This window comes from Cyprinus carpio, chromosome A5 (genome assembly GCF_018340385.1).
Source record: "Cyprinus carpio isolate SPL01 chromosome A5, ASM1834038v1, whole genome shotgun sequence".
NCBI classification, from domain to species: domain Eukaryota; kingdom Metazoa; phylum Chordata; class Actinopteri; order Cypriniformes; family Cyprinidae; genus Cyprinus; species Cyprinus carpio.
The window spans coordinates 21,722,136-21,739,980 of NC_056576.1; the positions used below are offsets into that span (position 1 = coordinate 21,722,136).

General features: G+C 38.1%; 1 protein-coding gene across 4 annotated transcripts in view; it reads left to right on the forward strand.

Moving 5' to 3' along the window:
- LOC109088768 (spectrin beta chain, non-erythrocytic 1-like) overlaps nt 1-17,845 on the forward strand; it is a 72,394-nt gene that overhangs the window by 15,132 nt on the left and 39,417 nt on the right. For 3 of the 4 annotated variants that reach the window (XM_042756457.1, XM_042756460.1, XM_042756459.1), the window contains exon 2: nt 5,551-5,735. In XM_042756457.1, coding sequence (XP_042612391.1) covers nt 5,579-5,735 — 157 coding nt within the window. In that variant the 5' untranslated portion in view covers nt 5,551-5,578. Of the gene's footprint in view, nt 1-5,550; nt 5,736-7,746; nt 9,067-17,845 lie in introns of those variants that run through there. The other variant, XM_042756458.1, reaches the window with a different exon arrangement.

Sequence of the window (17,845 nt, forward strand, 5' to 3'; positions counted from 1 at the left end):
ACCTCCTCAGCACACTTCAGGCAGCATTCTGAAGATAAACACTAAAGCAGGTTAAAGAGATTTGGGAGAAAGGACCGGTTTTGTCTGAAATGGCCGCACTCAGGAGAGTTTTTCTCTGAGCGTTTGTGTGTGTGTGGATTTTGGCAGTATAAGTCACCTTAAATTTTCATTGTATGAAAAATTCAGCTTGGACATTCTGTCTAATACCTATGTGATTCACATAAGAATGAAAATTATACAGGTTCGGTATTTTTGACTATTGCTTAAATTTACATTTACATGAGGATAAATGCTTTATTGAATATGAGCTACAGACAACAAGAGGAAGTGTTGTTTTTATTCTGCAGGGAATTGACAAATGCTGAGATATGATAACTGGAAATGTATTATGTCTAAAGAAAGTTAAGGTAGTTATGCATAAATTAGCTCACAATTTCTGAATTAGGATACTGAAACATCTTATCAGATTTTTTGTCAGACAGGGTTTTACTCTTTAGTCTGACTAGCTGTAAATTCTGAACAACCTGAAACAGAACAATATGAAACCCTATTTCATTGAACCACATTGATATAAAGCATCTGTCACTGGTGTTATGAAACTTGCTGAGAGCTGAGCAAATCAAAATGCTGATTTTAGAAACATGCCTGATAGATTTGACAGAAGAGATGTGTGTATGTTGCATCAGTTCCAGAGGCTCTAGAGGAGTGTGTGGGTGTAATCCAGGATAACTGCTCTATGTCCAGTCTCTATTTTCAGCACTTCCTAATCTACACACTAATGGGATTGGAAACAGCCCACCTTCTCTCTGTTTTGGTTGAGATCCCTCCAAAATACGGGTTTATCTCTCTCTGTGTGCCTCATGCACACAAACTACCACTCACACACATTAATTCTGCTATATCACAGAAATACACCTGTTTTCAGTCTTCCCAGACCCAATAACACACATATTCTATTTATCTGTCCGTCTGTTAATTATATACATTTTTGGTTGAAGTTTTTTAGTCATATCTGTTGAGTTATATTCGAGTCTCTGCTTTTGAGTTCATTTATGTTTCTGCAGCTATAGACCATGCACAAATAGGAAGTTATTTGTCAAGTGACATTAACACAGCTAATGCTTGATACTTGTAGCCACCCACAACACAATGGTAACCACAAAAAATTCAACATGGCAGACACTCATTTAAATGTCGAGCATAACTGAACATTTTACATACATGTTAGTGGATTGAACACAATGAAATTAAGTCAGAACAAAATGTATAGCAGTTGTGCTGGTTGAGCTCATTTTGAGTAAATCAAACAAGCAGCAGTTTTTTTCAGATATTTCCAAAAATCTCAGTGTAGAGTATTGTTTTCTAGAAGTCCCCCCCCCCCATATTTCATTCCAGTCGTTGAAATAAATAGATGAAACCAGGTCTATAATTCCAGGTCTATAAACCACTATAATACATCTCTGTCCCTTGCAAGATCATCAGTAAATCTGAATTTCACCATCATGAGCACCTGGGGTTCCTTTGTTTGCGTGTCCCTGAAAGACACTCTGTATCCTCTAGAGTCCAGTCCCCCACTCTTCCTGCTCCCTTTATGAATGATGGAACTGTCAGTGAGGTGAGTGGATTAAAGCTGGACCCTGCCGAGAGATATCGGACACTTCGACACATGCTTGCTCACACTGATGTGAGAACTACACAAGCTGTTCCATACCACATGAACAAAAACACATGCTCATATGCCTCCCCTGATTTAGGCCAACAAATCCATCACCTTATAGCCATGCACACAGACCTCTATGGCCTCTGAGGCACTTAACCATGAAAAGATGCAAATACTGGCTTTGTTTCCATTAAAAAGCTATTGACCTGCCTTCCTGTCTGCCACCGACATAGACATATATATAAAATACATTTAATTGAACTATTTTGTAATCAATAGTAATACATTTTTTAGTGATAAGTTATTTTATAAACATTACTCCCACTTTGCATCATCTTAGGTGGATGTTTTTTTTTTTTGTATTCCATTTTTTTTTTTCTTTTGTCAAAATGCTTTATGCTCTCCTTTTCATAAACCTATGTGTATTTATTTATTTTGCCCATCAAAAGGGTACAGGTTTAGAAATATTCTGGTTGGACTTGGTGTTTAATGATTTTATATGCATACCACCCTTACAAACCCGATTCCAAAAAAGTTGGGACACTGTACAAATTGTGAATAAAAACAGAATGCAATGATGTGGAAGTTTCAAATTACAATATTTTATTCAGAATATTCATAGATGATATATCAAATGTTTAAACTGAGAAAATGTATAATTTTAAGGGAAAAATAAGTTGATTTTAAATTTCATGGCATCAACACATCTCAAAAAAGTTGGGACAAGGCCATGTTTACCACTGTGTGGCATCCCCTCTTCTTTTTATAACAGTCTGCAAATGTCTGGGGACTGAGGAGACAAGTTGGTCAAGTTTAGGAATAGGAATGTTGTTCCATTCTTGTCTAATACAGGCTTCTAGTTGCTCAACTGTCTTAGGTCTACTTTGTCGCATCTTCTCTTTATGATGCACCAAATGTTTTCTACGGGTGAAAGATCTGGACTGCAGGCTGGCCATTTCAGTACCCGGATCCTTCTTCTACACAGCCATGATGTTGTAACTGATGCAGTACGTGGTCTGGCATTGTCATGTTGAAAAATGCAAGGTCTTTCCTGAAAGAGACGATGTCTGGATGGGAGCATATGTTGTTCTAGAACTTGGATATACCTTTCAGCATTGATGGTGCCTTTCCAGATGTGTAAGCTGCCCATGCCACACGCACTCATGCAACCCCATACCATCAGAGATGCAGGCTTCTGAACTGAGCGCTGATAACAACTTGGGTTGTCCTTGTCCTCTTTAGTCCGGATGACATGGCGTCCCAGTTTTCCAAAAAGAACTTCAAATTTTGATTCTTCTGACCACAGAACAGTTTTCCACTTTGCCACAGTCCATTTTAATTGAGCCTTGGCCCAGAGGAAACGCCTGCGCTTCTGGATCATGTTTAGATATGGCTTCTTTTTTGACCTATAGAGTTTTAGCCGGCAGCGGCAAATGGCACGGTGGATTGTGTGCACAGACAATGTTTTCTGGAAGTATTCCTGAGCCCATGTTGTGATTTCCATTACAGTAGCATTCCTGTATGTGATGCAGTCCCGTCTAAAGGCCAATTTATACTTCTGCGTCGGTTGCATTTCCGGAATGATCTTCTGCACTCTGGACCGCCCGCCATTTTTAAATTCCGAAATTCAGTGAAGAGCCAACATGCAAATGGACCAAGTGACCGAGCGATTAATTGAAGAAGTGAGGAAATACAGCCATCTGTACGACTCCTCTTCGGGAGATTACAAAGACTGCCAGACGGCAGCGAATTCGTGGACTGTAAACACAGTGGAACCCGCTCGCGTCAACTAGCGTTTCGGCGGTGTAACTGCAGAGCAAAACAGACATACGCAGAAGTATAAATGCTCACGACGGCGTCGCCTACGTGCATAGCCTACGACGTACACTACGGCGTACACTCGACGCAGAAGTATAAATTGGCCTTAAGGGCCCGAAGATCTCTGGTATCCAGTATGGTTTTTCAGCTTTGACCCTTACGCACAGAAATTGTTCCAGATTCTCTGAATCTTTGGATGATATTATGCACTGTAGATGATGATAACTTCAAACTCTTTGCAATTTTTCTCTGAGAAACTCCTTTCTGATATTGCTCCACTATTATTCACCGCAGCACTGGGGGAATTGGTGATCCTCTGCCCAATTCGACTTCAGAGAGACACTGTATTTGAGAATTTTCTCACAATCATGTTGCCAATTGACCTAATAAGTTGCAAATTGGTCCTCCAGCTGTTCCTGTACATTTAAATTTTCCGGCTTATTTTTGCTTAATGTTTTTATTTTTTTGGAATGTGTAGCTCTCATGAAATCCAAAATGAGCCAATATTTGGCATGACATTTCAATATGTCTCACTTTCAACAATTGATATGTTATCTATATTCTATTGTGGATAAAATATAAGTTTATGAGATTTGTAAATTATTCCATTCCTTTTTTACTCACAATTTGTACAGTGTACAAACTTTTTTGGAATCGGGTTTGTAGATCGTGTTCAGTGTCATTGAGTGCAGGTATATCTTTCAGGGTAAAACAGAGAGAAAAAAAAAAGTAAAACAGTGTGTGAGGGATGCACGTTTGACCTGATCTCTGTTTCTCTCTTCTGGCCCTGGAGATTTGTAATGCTGTGAAATATTTATGGGATAAACTTTGTCCTACAGGCAATTCTCTTTTTCTTTCCAGAATCTCTGGATTCTAAGAACTCATCTTTATGGTGGGATTAGCATCAGTCTGAAGGAAGGAATGAGGGATTTGGTTTAATCTGTATTTTGTTTAGGTTTGAATTAATCTTAGTTTAGTTAATCTTTGCATGTGTTCGCCTAACTATTTCTTCCTGTGTGGAGAATAGTTTTTTTTTTTTTGCTTTTTCCCTTGACAGACAAAATAATATGCCTTAATATTTTATTCTGCAGTAACACTTGTGCATACCTTAAAGGCAGAATTCAAATATGCGGGTCCTGAATTAACCTTCATATCTGGCAAATGGGTGACTTAAGAAAATTTACTGATCATAAATATGTACTGGAATTGTATTTTGTATTGTTTATTTAATATAATTAATTATATCATTAATTAATTATTATAATTTAAAAAAAAATAAGCAAGTATAAAAAAAGAAAGAAAAAAAAAGCAGTTACAGCATAATATATCAGGTGAGCCAGTCTCTGTCTGTCTGTAAAATCTTACTGGTGACAAATGTGCCAGGACACATCCTGTTTTTTTTCTTCCTAATATTTTAATTCTGGTGGCTTAATGCTTGTAATATACAGTATCATATGAATTGCCACACAGAGTTAGATTAAAAAAAAAAAGTATTGTCACTTACATCGGTGAGGGCCAGAATGTCATTCATAGTGTATAATAAACCGATTTAAATGATAAATTATGTTAATTCCTCATAAAGTTATTGACCAGCTGGCAAAAAATTAATTTATTCAGCAAAGCTTTTTGTTATTTCCATTTGGCACTTGGCACTTGTTAATTTTGGCCCATGTTCTGATGTTATTGTGGTAAATGTTCAGAATACTAAATGTGTGCCAACTGCAGGACAGCTAATGGGCCCAATCTGTACTGCACCAGGTTAGACTTACCTCGTCTGCTTACAGTCTGTTACTACTACAGTCATTTCACCACTGGTACGATTTTAAATCTGCTTTCACCTTCAGCAATATTTGAAGGTGTGGTTTATAAAGTAATTGTAACAATAATATTTGATTGAATGTTATAAAGTTTTGAAACACTTTACCAGTGTAAAGCTCAAAATGTTTGTTGTAAAAGGTGTTGCAAATGTGATGTGGATATCTGTCCTCCACCTTTCCTCTGTCACATTTTTCTGAGAACACCAATAAAGTTTGTTTGTCATCTCTTCACTTGTTTACTTCTCTGATTTCCAGGGCAGCTGTTGAGTTTCCAGCTGCGACCATGAGCACCATCTCACCGACTGATTTTGACAGCGTTGAGATCCAGCAGCAGTACAACGACATCAACAACCGCTGGGACATCGCAGCTGAAACAGAGTGGGATAATGAGAACAGTTCTGCTCGTCTGTTTGAGCGTTCCCGCATTAAAGCTCTCGCAGGTCAGTTTTATTTTTTATTTCCATGTGTGCCAGTCGAGGTTTGGTTTTTGTGCCAATGTGCTTCATGTTTGTGTTGATCTCTGTGTGTGTGTGTGTGTGTGTTTGCATGCTTGCTTTATCAGATAGTTTTCAACAGGTTGTATTGTATGATTGTGTCCAGTAGGGGGTGGCATAAGGAAACATGTGGGGGAAAAAATCTCTTGAACTACCTTAATATGCTCCACATGCTCTTGCAGTGATCAAGGAGAACTGTATGCATTATAATATAGTTATAATAATAAAGTGGTTTCGAGTATGGTTTTGGAGTATGGAACATGGTTTTACATTTTTCAAAAGGTATTCTATATATAGACGTCAGCGTGTAACACAGCGGTTGATTTGTGTGTTGAAGTGCAGTGAGATACCATCTTTTGACAAGCAGTGACTTGATATCCACATTCTTCCAGTGCTGTTATTTACCTTGTGGCACTCTCTCATCTCCGGGGCTTTTCTGTTGTCATATTCATGACCCGCTGTATCTCTTTCTGCTGTCATTAGATGTGTTAAGGCCAGTTGTTGTCTGAATGTTTTTTTCGCACGTGTGTTAGGCATATCATGATTTGAAGCACATGATGAATCAATTTATACATACTTTTAAAAGTTGTTTGTGCCAGTTGTTGTATGAATTTTTTTTTAGTTTTTGTGGTTGTGTTATAAGAATATGTTTTGATTTTTGGTTTATTTTGATATAAATTTTTCATTTATTATGTAGTATGATGTTATGTATTTCTCTTTTTGTATTTAGAAAGTTTTTTTTTGTATTGTAATAAAACTAATATAAATGTATTTTTTAGATTAATATTAAATGGATATTGAATGAAAATGATTCAAGTTGATGTGTATGTTTGCTTATGGCATTAATATGTAAAAGATGGCTTGTTTCAAAGCCAAAAGCCCACACAGATATGTGTGCTGGGAAAGTAGTGGGACTGAGAAGAACCTAACCCTGTCATCAGGGCTGTGTGTGTATTTGGGACAAAATGGTCCCCAGGAGTTAGCTAAATCTGACAAAACCTCCCTTCGGGGATAACCGGGGGAAATCCTCAAAGGTAAAATGTTTCATAGATAAAGTAATTAATGGCTGGAAAAAGACATGAGTTACATGAGGCTTAATGGAACTGATAGCAGTATCTGCTGGTCTTTATAATTGAGTTAAGCTTGAGAGGAGTTTTAATTCTCTCTGTTGCTTTTATGCATCAAACCCAGAATGTGAAAACCACCATATCAACCAGAATAAACTACAGGCAAAACATTAATTCCTGAAAGTACTGATAGGGGAATGGAAACTGAGAATACTGAGCTAGAATGTCTTTTGAAGCTCTTAAAAGACAGAGCAGAGGAGGGTCTCAGAGGCCCAGTGCCCATGTCTCTCACACCCATACACAGTTAACTTTAGCTGTTCTTAGACATTTCTGTCCTCCTCTTTGTCTCTCTCACGCTCCATGTCTTTTTTTCATTACATAAACACATATGCATAATAAAAGCATTTTATTAAAGCAAAATGCAAGTCATATTGTATATACAGTAACACAGTGAACTCAATTTGTTCTCATTTTAAGTTTGGGTTTTAAATCCTGAAGACCTCGTCTTGGTCAAATCGTAATCTAGCGATAGTTGGTGTCAAAAAAATTCATAATAGCCTATGTTATTTTGAGATTATTGTATATAACAGATAGGCCTACCTGTTTACTTTTTATCCGTCTCATCATCCCATTCTGTGTGCTGTGATAAAATGCTTTCTTCCAGTGACTGTTGGCCTAGTGCTTCTGGCTGTGGTTTGACCTGTGACCTCTGTTTTTTGATGGTCACTGTTGGTGACATTTGCTAATCAGCACAACCTGCCACTGGACTGGTCTTCATTACACCACTTGCTCTTGTAAAATCTGCACACACAAGAAATGCATTTCCGAAAGTGTGTGTGTGTGTGTGTGCTGCAGTTCTAGTTGTGAGAGCTCGAAATTCTTAGATCAAATTTTTTTTTTGATATGTCTGCGCTTACATAACAGATTCTGTTTTCGGGTTCATTTGGAGGCATTACAAGATGAGTTTTCTGTCACTGCCGATGTTGCCAGTTAATGGGTGTGAGGTGGTGCGCCCTCACACTTGCACAGGAAGAAAGACAACGCTCGTGTGAGTGTTTCTCAAATACTTCCTTCCTGCCTTAACGTCTTATTTATCTGTGCACGTGCTCGAAAAGGCGAGAGGGACTTTTTGACATGATTAAAGGTAAAGGTCTTACAACTGCTTAACACCCACAAAAATCACTAAAACATAATATTACCCAACATAAAAATCCAGGCAGTTCTAATATAAGCTCAAACTCATGATTTCTGCTGACTATCTGATCACCTCCAAAGGCTGGTCCCGCACGCCCATCTCTCCTGTAAAACCATCCATTTCTTGACTTCTCCTCCTCCCCCGTCCACCTTCAGAAATGGTTCAACCCACACCTCCTCACCCTGCCTCTGTCTGTCATTCTCGCTCACTCAGCCTGGGATTTGCTCCTCCCACACACACCTTATGCAAATGCCAAAGCTCAGAAACCGAGAGAGAGAGAGAGAGAGAGAGTAGGAGGCTTTGTTTACTTAGGAAGCTGAGCGCAGCTAGATCTGTGGGCTTACTCAAACAAGGAGTGTGTGTGTGCGTGCACACAGACACACTGAGTCTGATCTGAGTGGCCGAGAGAGAGCAAGAAGAGTTTTCCACTGAGAGAGGAGTGCGTTTGAAGCAGTGAAGAACAGAAGAGAACAGAAGTATATTTCGTTTTTACTGTACATTTTTCTCACTTCAACTGCATGTGGGTTCCTTTAAGCCACAAAAAAGGAAAGAACGAGAGAGAGTCAATTAAAGAAGAGGGTTTTTTTTTCAAACGGATGAAGCAGAATGGCGCGGTTTTGCGTGCACTGATGAAGAACTCGGATAAACACGCACACCTGCAGAGTTTCTGTTTCAAAACCCAACGTTTTTGGACCTTTGAGAAAAGTTAAACATTTGGCTTTTTTTATTTTTATTTTTTCTTGGTCTGTTTTCTATTTTAATTTTTCAACTACACATTTTATGCGCTATGCTCATGACTCCTGGCTTTACTCTTGTGGAGTGATTGATTTGTTTTGGATGAAAGTTGAGAGTCAGGGTTGGAGGGACGGTCCACAGTAAAAGAAATTGAAATTACAGTGAAAAAGAAGCATGGATTTTGATCAGCGTGAACCTGAGCCATGTCTCTCGGCAGCTGCCTTTATAAACCAGGTGCAATATTCCAACATCCTGGAGGGCCGTTTCAAACAGCTGCAAGGTAAGACTGTTTGTTCTCTGTGACCTCATATTCTCTCTCTCTCTTTTCTTTCTCAGATGCATCTGTAGGTATAGCTCAGCCTCTCAGCTAATCATAAAACCATGTCAAATAACTTTTGTCTTTTGAACCACTTTATAAATCCACTGGGATGATCAACAAACTTGAATGTCACATTCAAAAAGTTCATGTGACCTCAGATCTAACTGGAAGACATGTTTGCCCTGACAGACTTAACCCCATCATCATGAGTGTCACTTATTTTTAAAAAGTTAGGTGGTGCACAGATGTGGTGGTTGTGAGATCACAAATTTGCTCATTTTCATGTTAAAACATAAGAAATGTACTGAAATCAATTCAACAGCACATTAAGTTGATATCAGACTAAGTTTCTAAGGTCTTGCTGATCAGTTAGAGTTCTCAAATAAATGCATGACATTTAAAGTAACAATACTTCCAATTTGAAAACTGTCATAATGTAGTGGAAACAAAATTGGCCTTGTAAAAAGGCCAGGACATTTCCAACCTTAACTCTGTCCTTTGCAGATGCTGGTGTATTTAGTTGCTGAAATTATCAACTTTCCTCTTCTCTCGCTGCACCAAAGATGTTGCAGAAGAGAAAATAGGCCTACAATGATTTATTTTTATGCCTGTGCATGAGAGAGAGAGACCCAGAGACCTGTGCTGGTCTCCTGGAGAGTGGCCTTATTTCAGGTACCGCAGGGCTGTTGCCCCAGATCCAAATTACACTGTTTTAAAATTGGAGTGAGAGAAGAGGACGAGAGGGAAGTTCAGAACGGAAAGGTTTAGGAGAGGGAGGATAAGAGGGGAGAGGAGAGGATAATAGGTGGGAAAGGAGTGGAGAGGAACAGACGGGAAGGGGAGAGGATAAGAAGGGGAAGTGTAGAGGATAATAGGACTGCATAGGAGAGGATAGAAACTCCTCTCCTATGTATTAATATAGAGTTCTGACGAACGTTTAAAACTGTTTTTTTTTTTTGTGGGCGTATCGTTCATTCAATATTTTTTTCTCTTTAAAAACACTTTTTAGACAGGCGCCACATAGCATGTGTGAACCCTGCTAATCCACCCCACACGATGCGAGATCTGATCTGCTGTGTTTGTGTGCACACTTGAGGCCATGGGGAGTGTTTCTCAGTTAACAGGGAGATAATGACTCAAGCATTGTACTCTTCAGGCCTATTATCTATTGTATAGAAAGAGTGACATCTGCAAAACAGGCCTTGATTATGAACACACACCTCAAGAGTCCTAGCTACCTACAATTAACCCTGAAATCTGGAAGCAAAGTCTCTAGTAATTCAGTGGTATGTTTTAAACTATTTACATTTAGATTGAGTTTATTTGACATGTTTGGTCCATGTTATTCTTTCAAAAAACCCTATAGAAAGCTCAGCGCTTCTCAACCTTTTTGACACCAAGGCCCAGCATTGTTCACAACAGTATTACCATGAGTTAAGAATTAAGAATTAATTAGGAATCCCTAAGATTCCTATTGAATTTCAACCCAAAAAAAAATATTTTAGAGGCTATTCCTTTCATTTTTATTTATATTCGGCACGGCTCGGCACGGTTTGCGTTTCCACTGCAGTTTAGTATCGCTTTAGAGTGGGCGGGATTATTCACATGTCATTATAGTTGCGCCACCTCTACTGCCACGACTCCTAAAAAAACGTTTTCATTCTGCGTCGCCTAATCGAGCTCTCGCTGGATCCGCTCCTCTGCTATCAACGTCTGTACTTCCACAACTTTTTGGTTGTTAAAAAAAGGTGCGCTCGTTCAAAACAGTTGCATTCGATCCTTCGCTGGCTGTGCTGATTTAAATCTAGTGGTTCTGTTGTGTCTGTGTTGCAAGTTCCACAATGCAGGTAGTGACTATTCTCTCGGGCCAATCCGTGATCAGCAGAGTTTACACATCACGTTTTGGTAACGGTACAGTTCACTTGGAACCTCAACCAAAGTGGTACTAAAAAAAGTACTAGGTACTGTACCCAGTGGAAAACCCCCAAAAGTGAACCGTACTGAGCCGTACCGTGCAGTGGAAAAGTGCCATTATATACCCAAGATCATGGGAATTCTGGATATTCAGTGATGATAAAAAAAAATTCTTGAGGGAGTAAATTTCAGTAAGAAATATATTATGTTTTTGTTGTTGTTTTGCATTTTAATGGATGTTTTGTTTTGTTTTATTTTAAATAATTTCAAGTAATCTTCAGGCCCCTTGTAAGTTTCCTGAGGCCCCAAGTGGGCACCAGCCCTCTGGTTGAAAACCACTGGTTTAGACAGACTGCAAGCTGATGGATGTCAAACATCAGTGTTTTATGCATAACACACATGTTTTCATTGCAAAGACATTGAAGAAGACATGGATCTTTGAAAGTAAGAAAGAGAACAGCATGTCACGTACTTGTTAATGATTACTGTAGTTGCGTCACTGCACCCGTTTGAAATCTGGTGCATACCAGCATTTTGACACACATTCACATAGACGCACACATACAGTGTCTCATGTATCTTTTCTTCTAGAGCAGCCTGTGATCCTCATCTCTTCTCATGTCCTCACACACTGGTAATTCCAGTCGGGTTACCCTTAGACTGACTTTTTAAACCTTTTTACTGAAGTACATGTGCATCGTAACAGGGGGCTTGCTCAGACGAGGTCTTCATGCTTGGTCAGGCTGGTTCTTCTCAGTGTATGTGTTTGATGCAACACCAGTTTATCTGTTGTGGTTGTAATTATCTTAATTTAAATAAATCCCTGCAGCAAGGTAATATTGCATGCCTGTATGCAGATGTTTGTGTGTTCTGCAGTGAATAGGATGTGATAAGAGTCATACAAGTGTTTTTATAAGGTTGTTGCTAGGGCTGGTCCGAATACCATTTTTTGAGCTTCGAAGCTTTGGTGTGGATTTTTTTGTGTGTCATATGAATATTCGAAGCTTCTGAGGGGAGGGGGCTGCTCAAAGCTTCTGAGGGAGGGGGCTGAACATATTAATTTCTCAACACCGAGTCTACACCAGACACCGCGCTAGATGGCAGGCCAGAACACAGTCAAAGGATAATTAAAAAAAAATAATTGACAAAAAATGCAACTAGAATTGCCTGTGACAGACTGTTACAGTGTCTTTTGTAGCTGGTAGTGAGCTGTCTGTGTTATATCCTTTAGGAGGACAGTCATTTACAAAAAGCCACATTTGTGTGGTGGTGTCCGGCAGAATATGTGAGCGGAGAGAAGCGTCAACAGTTTCCCCTCCGCGCTCCGAGCATTTAATAATCACTCCACTCCCACTCCACTCCTCGCTCACTGAAATTAGAAATCACCGCTTCCTCCTTCAACATTCACTCCGCGGCTAAAGTATTTCAGTATGTTTGAAATATCACAGTTCTGTTCATAACATATTAAAAAAATAAAATAAATGAAATAACAGGAGAGTTTAAACGTGGTTTATCGGAAAACTAGTGTGCAAACTGTTTTCCTACCACATGATAAGCTAATAACATGGTTGTCATCATTAAAAGGTATAATTGCTGCTTTTTGCATTGCAAATTTTGTTTGTGATGAAAATAACTACGTTTTCATCAGTAATTTTACCTATGGATCGATGCATTTCTTAGATTTCTGCTCATTCGAAATCGGATACAGATGAAGTAGCACTGTAAGATCACATTTGTTTGAATGCATTATTGAGAGAGCGATTGCGTGTTACAGTACTTGTTTAAATCATGCCTTCAGCTGAAAATATTCAGTAGGCTATCTAGAAGGAACAAACTAATTCCTTGAGAGCTATAACTTCCTGGACACATTTTCTTTCCCCTACATATTTTTAGTTTATTTAGCATAATCACGTAAAAACGGTACATGAAAAGACACTAATCTATTTTCAGTGAATGAGTTTGAGTGAGAAAATTGCAGGAAATCTATATATATAGTGAATATTTTCCAAAGCCTGCTTAATTGGCTGTGGGTGTGCTATACATATTGAAGCTCCAAGTAGCAGAAGCAGGCTGAAATGATGACCCAGAGCAGGAGTGTGGTGATGTAGGAGTGTCAGCTGACAGGAGCTGGAGAATATCAGCATGGATAAATTTTCATTCTGAAATCTCAGTGAAATTCTGCTGATAAGTAGTGTGTGTTTGTGAGTGTGCTTTGGTTTAAAAGGTTTTCTACCCCGGTGTCAGTCACCCTGAAGAGGTAAACATGTACTCCTCCCCCTACCCCTCCCTCTTAGTCATTACACAGAGATGCAGAGAAAGTCTTCATACACAGACACAAGCAATCCATCAAAAAAAAAAATCATACTAACACAATAAGTCTGTGTATGTAATAAACAACCCTGCTAAGGATGTTAACAGCCATGAGATAAGGGTGAAAGGGGTAGAGCGTCAGAAACTCATACATACTTCAACATTCACTTTATCAGCATATCAGATAATATACAACTTCAAAAGAGATATAGGTTTGTTTGAATACCATTAGTTGTGATCTATATCTGTGGTTGCTCTAACATGTGAATGTACATATTTTCTCTTTCTTTCTCTCCACCCAGATGTAGAGTTAAAGAAAAGTCTGTCAATATTTACATTGAGATATTTGTATATTCATTCTTCTGTAGAACATAAAATATATTTTGTCCGTGTATGAAAGTCAGTGGGGTTTCTGTGTTATATTTCATTGACTTTTATTGTATGACCAAAAATAGTTTAAACATTCTTAAAATATATTCTATTCTGCAGAAGAAAGAAAGTTATATAAGATTGGAACCACATGAGGTTGAGTAAACGGTGACCGAATATAAATTTTTGGTCTCCTGAATGCAGTCTGCAGACTCTTGCACTCTCCCTGTTATCACTGTTGATGTCACTGTCATCTTATGTTCTGCTCTTGGGATAGTCACAGTGAGTTGTTCCAGAAAAAAAATCCTCCCTTCTCACTCTTCTGCTATCCAGATGTTCTTACTCTGGCATGTGTGCATGTAAATGACATTGTATATGAATAATTGTACATGAATATATGGACTTTATTAGGGTTAGGAATTGAAAATCGATCCAATACTTAAGGTCAGAAATTGGATATTTGTTGTCAAATTAAAATTTCGATTCCGCCTATCGATTCCTATGCGCTTTTTTTTTCATCTGTGAGGACCGGACCTAGTGATCTGCTGTGAAATTGATATTTTGTTTAAGCGTTTCGATTTTTATTTGTTTTTCTACATTTGCAATCAGAAGCAAAAAGTTATATCTTTGATAGCTAAACATGTTGCAAGAGATGTGTCACCACCATCATGACAAAGCACTTTAATTTAATAGATTAAGATCGCGAACACGGTTCAAACACCAACGTGATTCTATTCCAAAATTACAATGATTCGTCTGTTTCATTCCTCAACCTTTGATGTGTATGATTACAATGTTGTGATCACTTGTTGGTTCATCCGTGCAGCGTACGATCACATCAGTGTGATTTGAACATTTAAATTTGTGTTCGCACCGCCATTGACCTAAAGAGAGTAGCTGTCATCTGTCATGAATGAAACATTCTAATCACAAACATTCTAATCACAGTACTGGCATAAGTTTATAGTAGGGTGACCAAATGTGCCATTTTCCCAGGACACGTTCTGGCCAGGATTTCTATATTGCCTAATATATACACGTTATGACTTTGTTTGCACTGCGCAGACCAATTGTTGTATCAACACTAATATGTAGTTTTTGGCTTTGGTTTCCTGTTTTCATACTTAATGAAAGTAATGATCGTTTGACCAATAACATGCAGACATTGTACGTAATCGACCAATCATGGTGTGTGAGAAGGTGGGTCTACAGAGAACAGTCAAAGCGATGCAAATACATGTACATACTAGTGTTCAACTTGAAGCAGCACTGAGCATACCGATCGGTGTATGACATCAAAGTACCGTGAGAGCAATTCAAAACCTGCTCTCTAGAGCTCTCATGGTACTTTGCGCAGCGCAAACAAAGGCAAAACGTGGATATTTTAGGCAATATAGAAATCCTGGCCAGGACGTGTCCTGGGAAAATAGCACGTTTGGTCACCCTAGTTTATAATTCAGATATAAACTGTATGTACGATGTGTATGGTAGCGATTAAAATAGAGTAAATCACCTTTTGAAAGTAGTTTGACACTTCAAATTAAGATTTATCATTACATTGTTACACCAGAAGGTGGCGAAAAGGGGCTGTTGAAATGTATTTGTATTTGAATTATACAAGAGATTCATTCAAGGATGATGATTCATTCAGTAATGAAACAAGTACTTCTTGAGTGAGTCATTTAATCATTAATTCATAAATTACATGTAATTTTGTTTAGTTGTGTAATGTTTTTTCTTTAGAATCAGGAGAGAACCACAACTGCCATTGGGAACTAAATTTATCCAGAATCATGCAGTTCTATTTTGCACACAAACAGCTCTTAAAGAGTCCAGTTTTTATGTAAGCTGTTGATTTTTGTTTGTGGTATTCAGCTCCAATAATGGTTTGCAGAAAAGAGACACAGGATAAATGTTTGATATCATTTCTTAATCACATTGGAATCGAAACTGGGAATCGATAAGCAGAATCGGAATCAATAAGGTACAAACGATACACAGTATTTGGAATATATGGAGTCAGGTTTTGTTTACCTACTAAATTAACTTCTCAGTCAATAGCAATACAGAGTACTTATAATAAGGTGAATAAAGGCTTGTTTTGTTAAAGAAACTTTAAGAACAACTTAAATTAAGCAGACGTTCACAAATCCTAATAAAAACAAGAGGTATTTACTTGGGTTTAGGTTAGGCATTTTAATGTAGAGGAAGTGTGTGTGATGTGTGGCTGGTGTGGTTTGGCAAGAGTTAACAGTCAGAAATTTTTGTAGATCATTGTTCAGTTTGATCTTCTGTTCCTTTTGAAGCAATGCATGGCAGGTAGGGTAATGATCGTGTAGATCTGTATAGTAACACACTCTGACGTAAGAGTTTGGCTTGGACCGGGACGTCTGGTCTTCAGTGAAGTGTTTTTGCCTGCAGCACAAGCCAGTGGCTCTTCAACTGTTGTCAGAAATGCTACGGAGATGTTTTGGGCTAGTTTGTGCATGTTTAGTTTCATGCAAGTCAACTTAAACTAATACCTCTCAGCTCTGATTCTCTAAAACACAGAGAAACAAACAGTGTAGTATGACTCCAGAAGTGTGGTTGGTCATGTATCTTGACTTCCTCTTTTTTGAAGTTTGTCATTTTTACACACAAAGTTCATTTCTGTTGACCTGCAGGGACTCTGTGTCTTGGTAAAATCTTTCTTTAGTGTTGTGTTTTTAGAGGAAAAAGGTCCATTTGGGATCAGAGGCATCGTAGCAGCATTGCCTATAGTCATTATGTTAGATGGTATGTTGGGAATTTTCTATTGACCAAATTAAGGTATATTTAGGTTTTCTGTTGACTTATTGAAAATATGATATTCATGTTCTGTAGTGAGTCAAAGTTGCTTTGTTTTAATTGCCTAAATGTAGCATATGTGTACTGAAATATTTCATTAAGCATCTTCCGTAAACTGACACTTAGGATTTATATTGAGCTTAAGTTTATGATTAATAATTTTACAGTATCAGAAACCATTTGAAAATAGCACAAGCACAGCATCATCTTACACCTGGAGTTTCAACAGAACTGAGACTGGATGAATAATATAACTGCTTAAGAGAGTCATGCCCCAAACACATAATTTCCAAACAACTGATCTATACAAACTGATCTATGTAAAATTTTTTAAAGTGATATTTTTTTAAGGGATATTTAATTCAATAATAATTTATTCACCCTCATGTTGTTCCAAACCTGTAAGAGTTTTGGAATGTACTGTAAAAGAAGATACATGTATAGAAGATAAGAATATTGATAGCCAAACAGTTTTGGCGCCATTGACTTCCATTGTAGGGGCCAAAAAAGCAAAAAAAAAAAAAATATATATTTTTTGTTTCAGAGAAGTAAGAAAGTCAAACAACATTGTGGTGAGTTAATGACTTAATTTGCATTTTTGGGTGAACTATCCCTTTAAGCCCTATTCCGACAGAACTGGTTTTCCCTGAGGAGAACAGGTACATTTGTGCTTCATAGACACATTATGTGACTTTAATCCAATCAGAATTTAGTATATATGTGTTTTTCATGCATGACCCAAATGATCTACTGGTTTTCGGATAACTCTGGTGTCATCTGAGAAATCAAACTGTTCGAATAGGAATGTCTGTAATGTGCGCCCCAATTTTTTTTTTCCATGTCTCATTTATTTTGAACATTGCTTAATGTAATGTAAATGTACAGAAGTATTTAGAAATAGTCAACATTTTTTAAAGCCTTTAGAAAATGAATCCCATTGGTGAGATGGTGAATGGTGAAAATGAATGGTGTTTAAGTGTACTTAAGTATGTCAAAAGGAAATCAAGAGGAGGGCTCCATGATGTCTGTTTAGCAGTAACTTTTATGCCAGGAGCCAAATGTAGTATGAAGGATGTGTATTGACGTAGTCAAATTTGGATAAAAATATAATTTTGAGTGTCTTAGCGAACAGCTTGTTCCGAGTCTGTGTCCCGTTGTCACTGTTCTGTTCACTGTCCTCCAGTATCACTTATGTTCTCCAGACATCAGAAAAACCTCTGAACCCATAATTTTCACCCCTCTGTGTGTGTGTGTGTGTATGTGTGTGTGTGTGTGTGTGTGTGTGCGTGCACGCAAGAATGGGATTGTGCAAGTTTTTTCC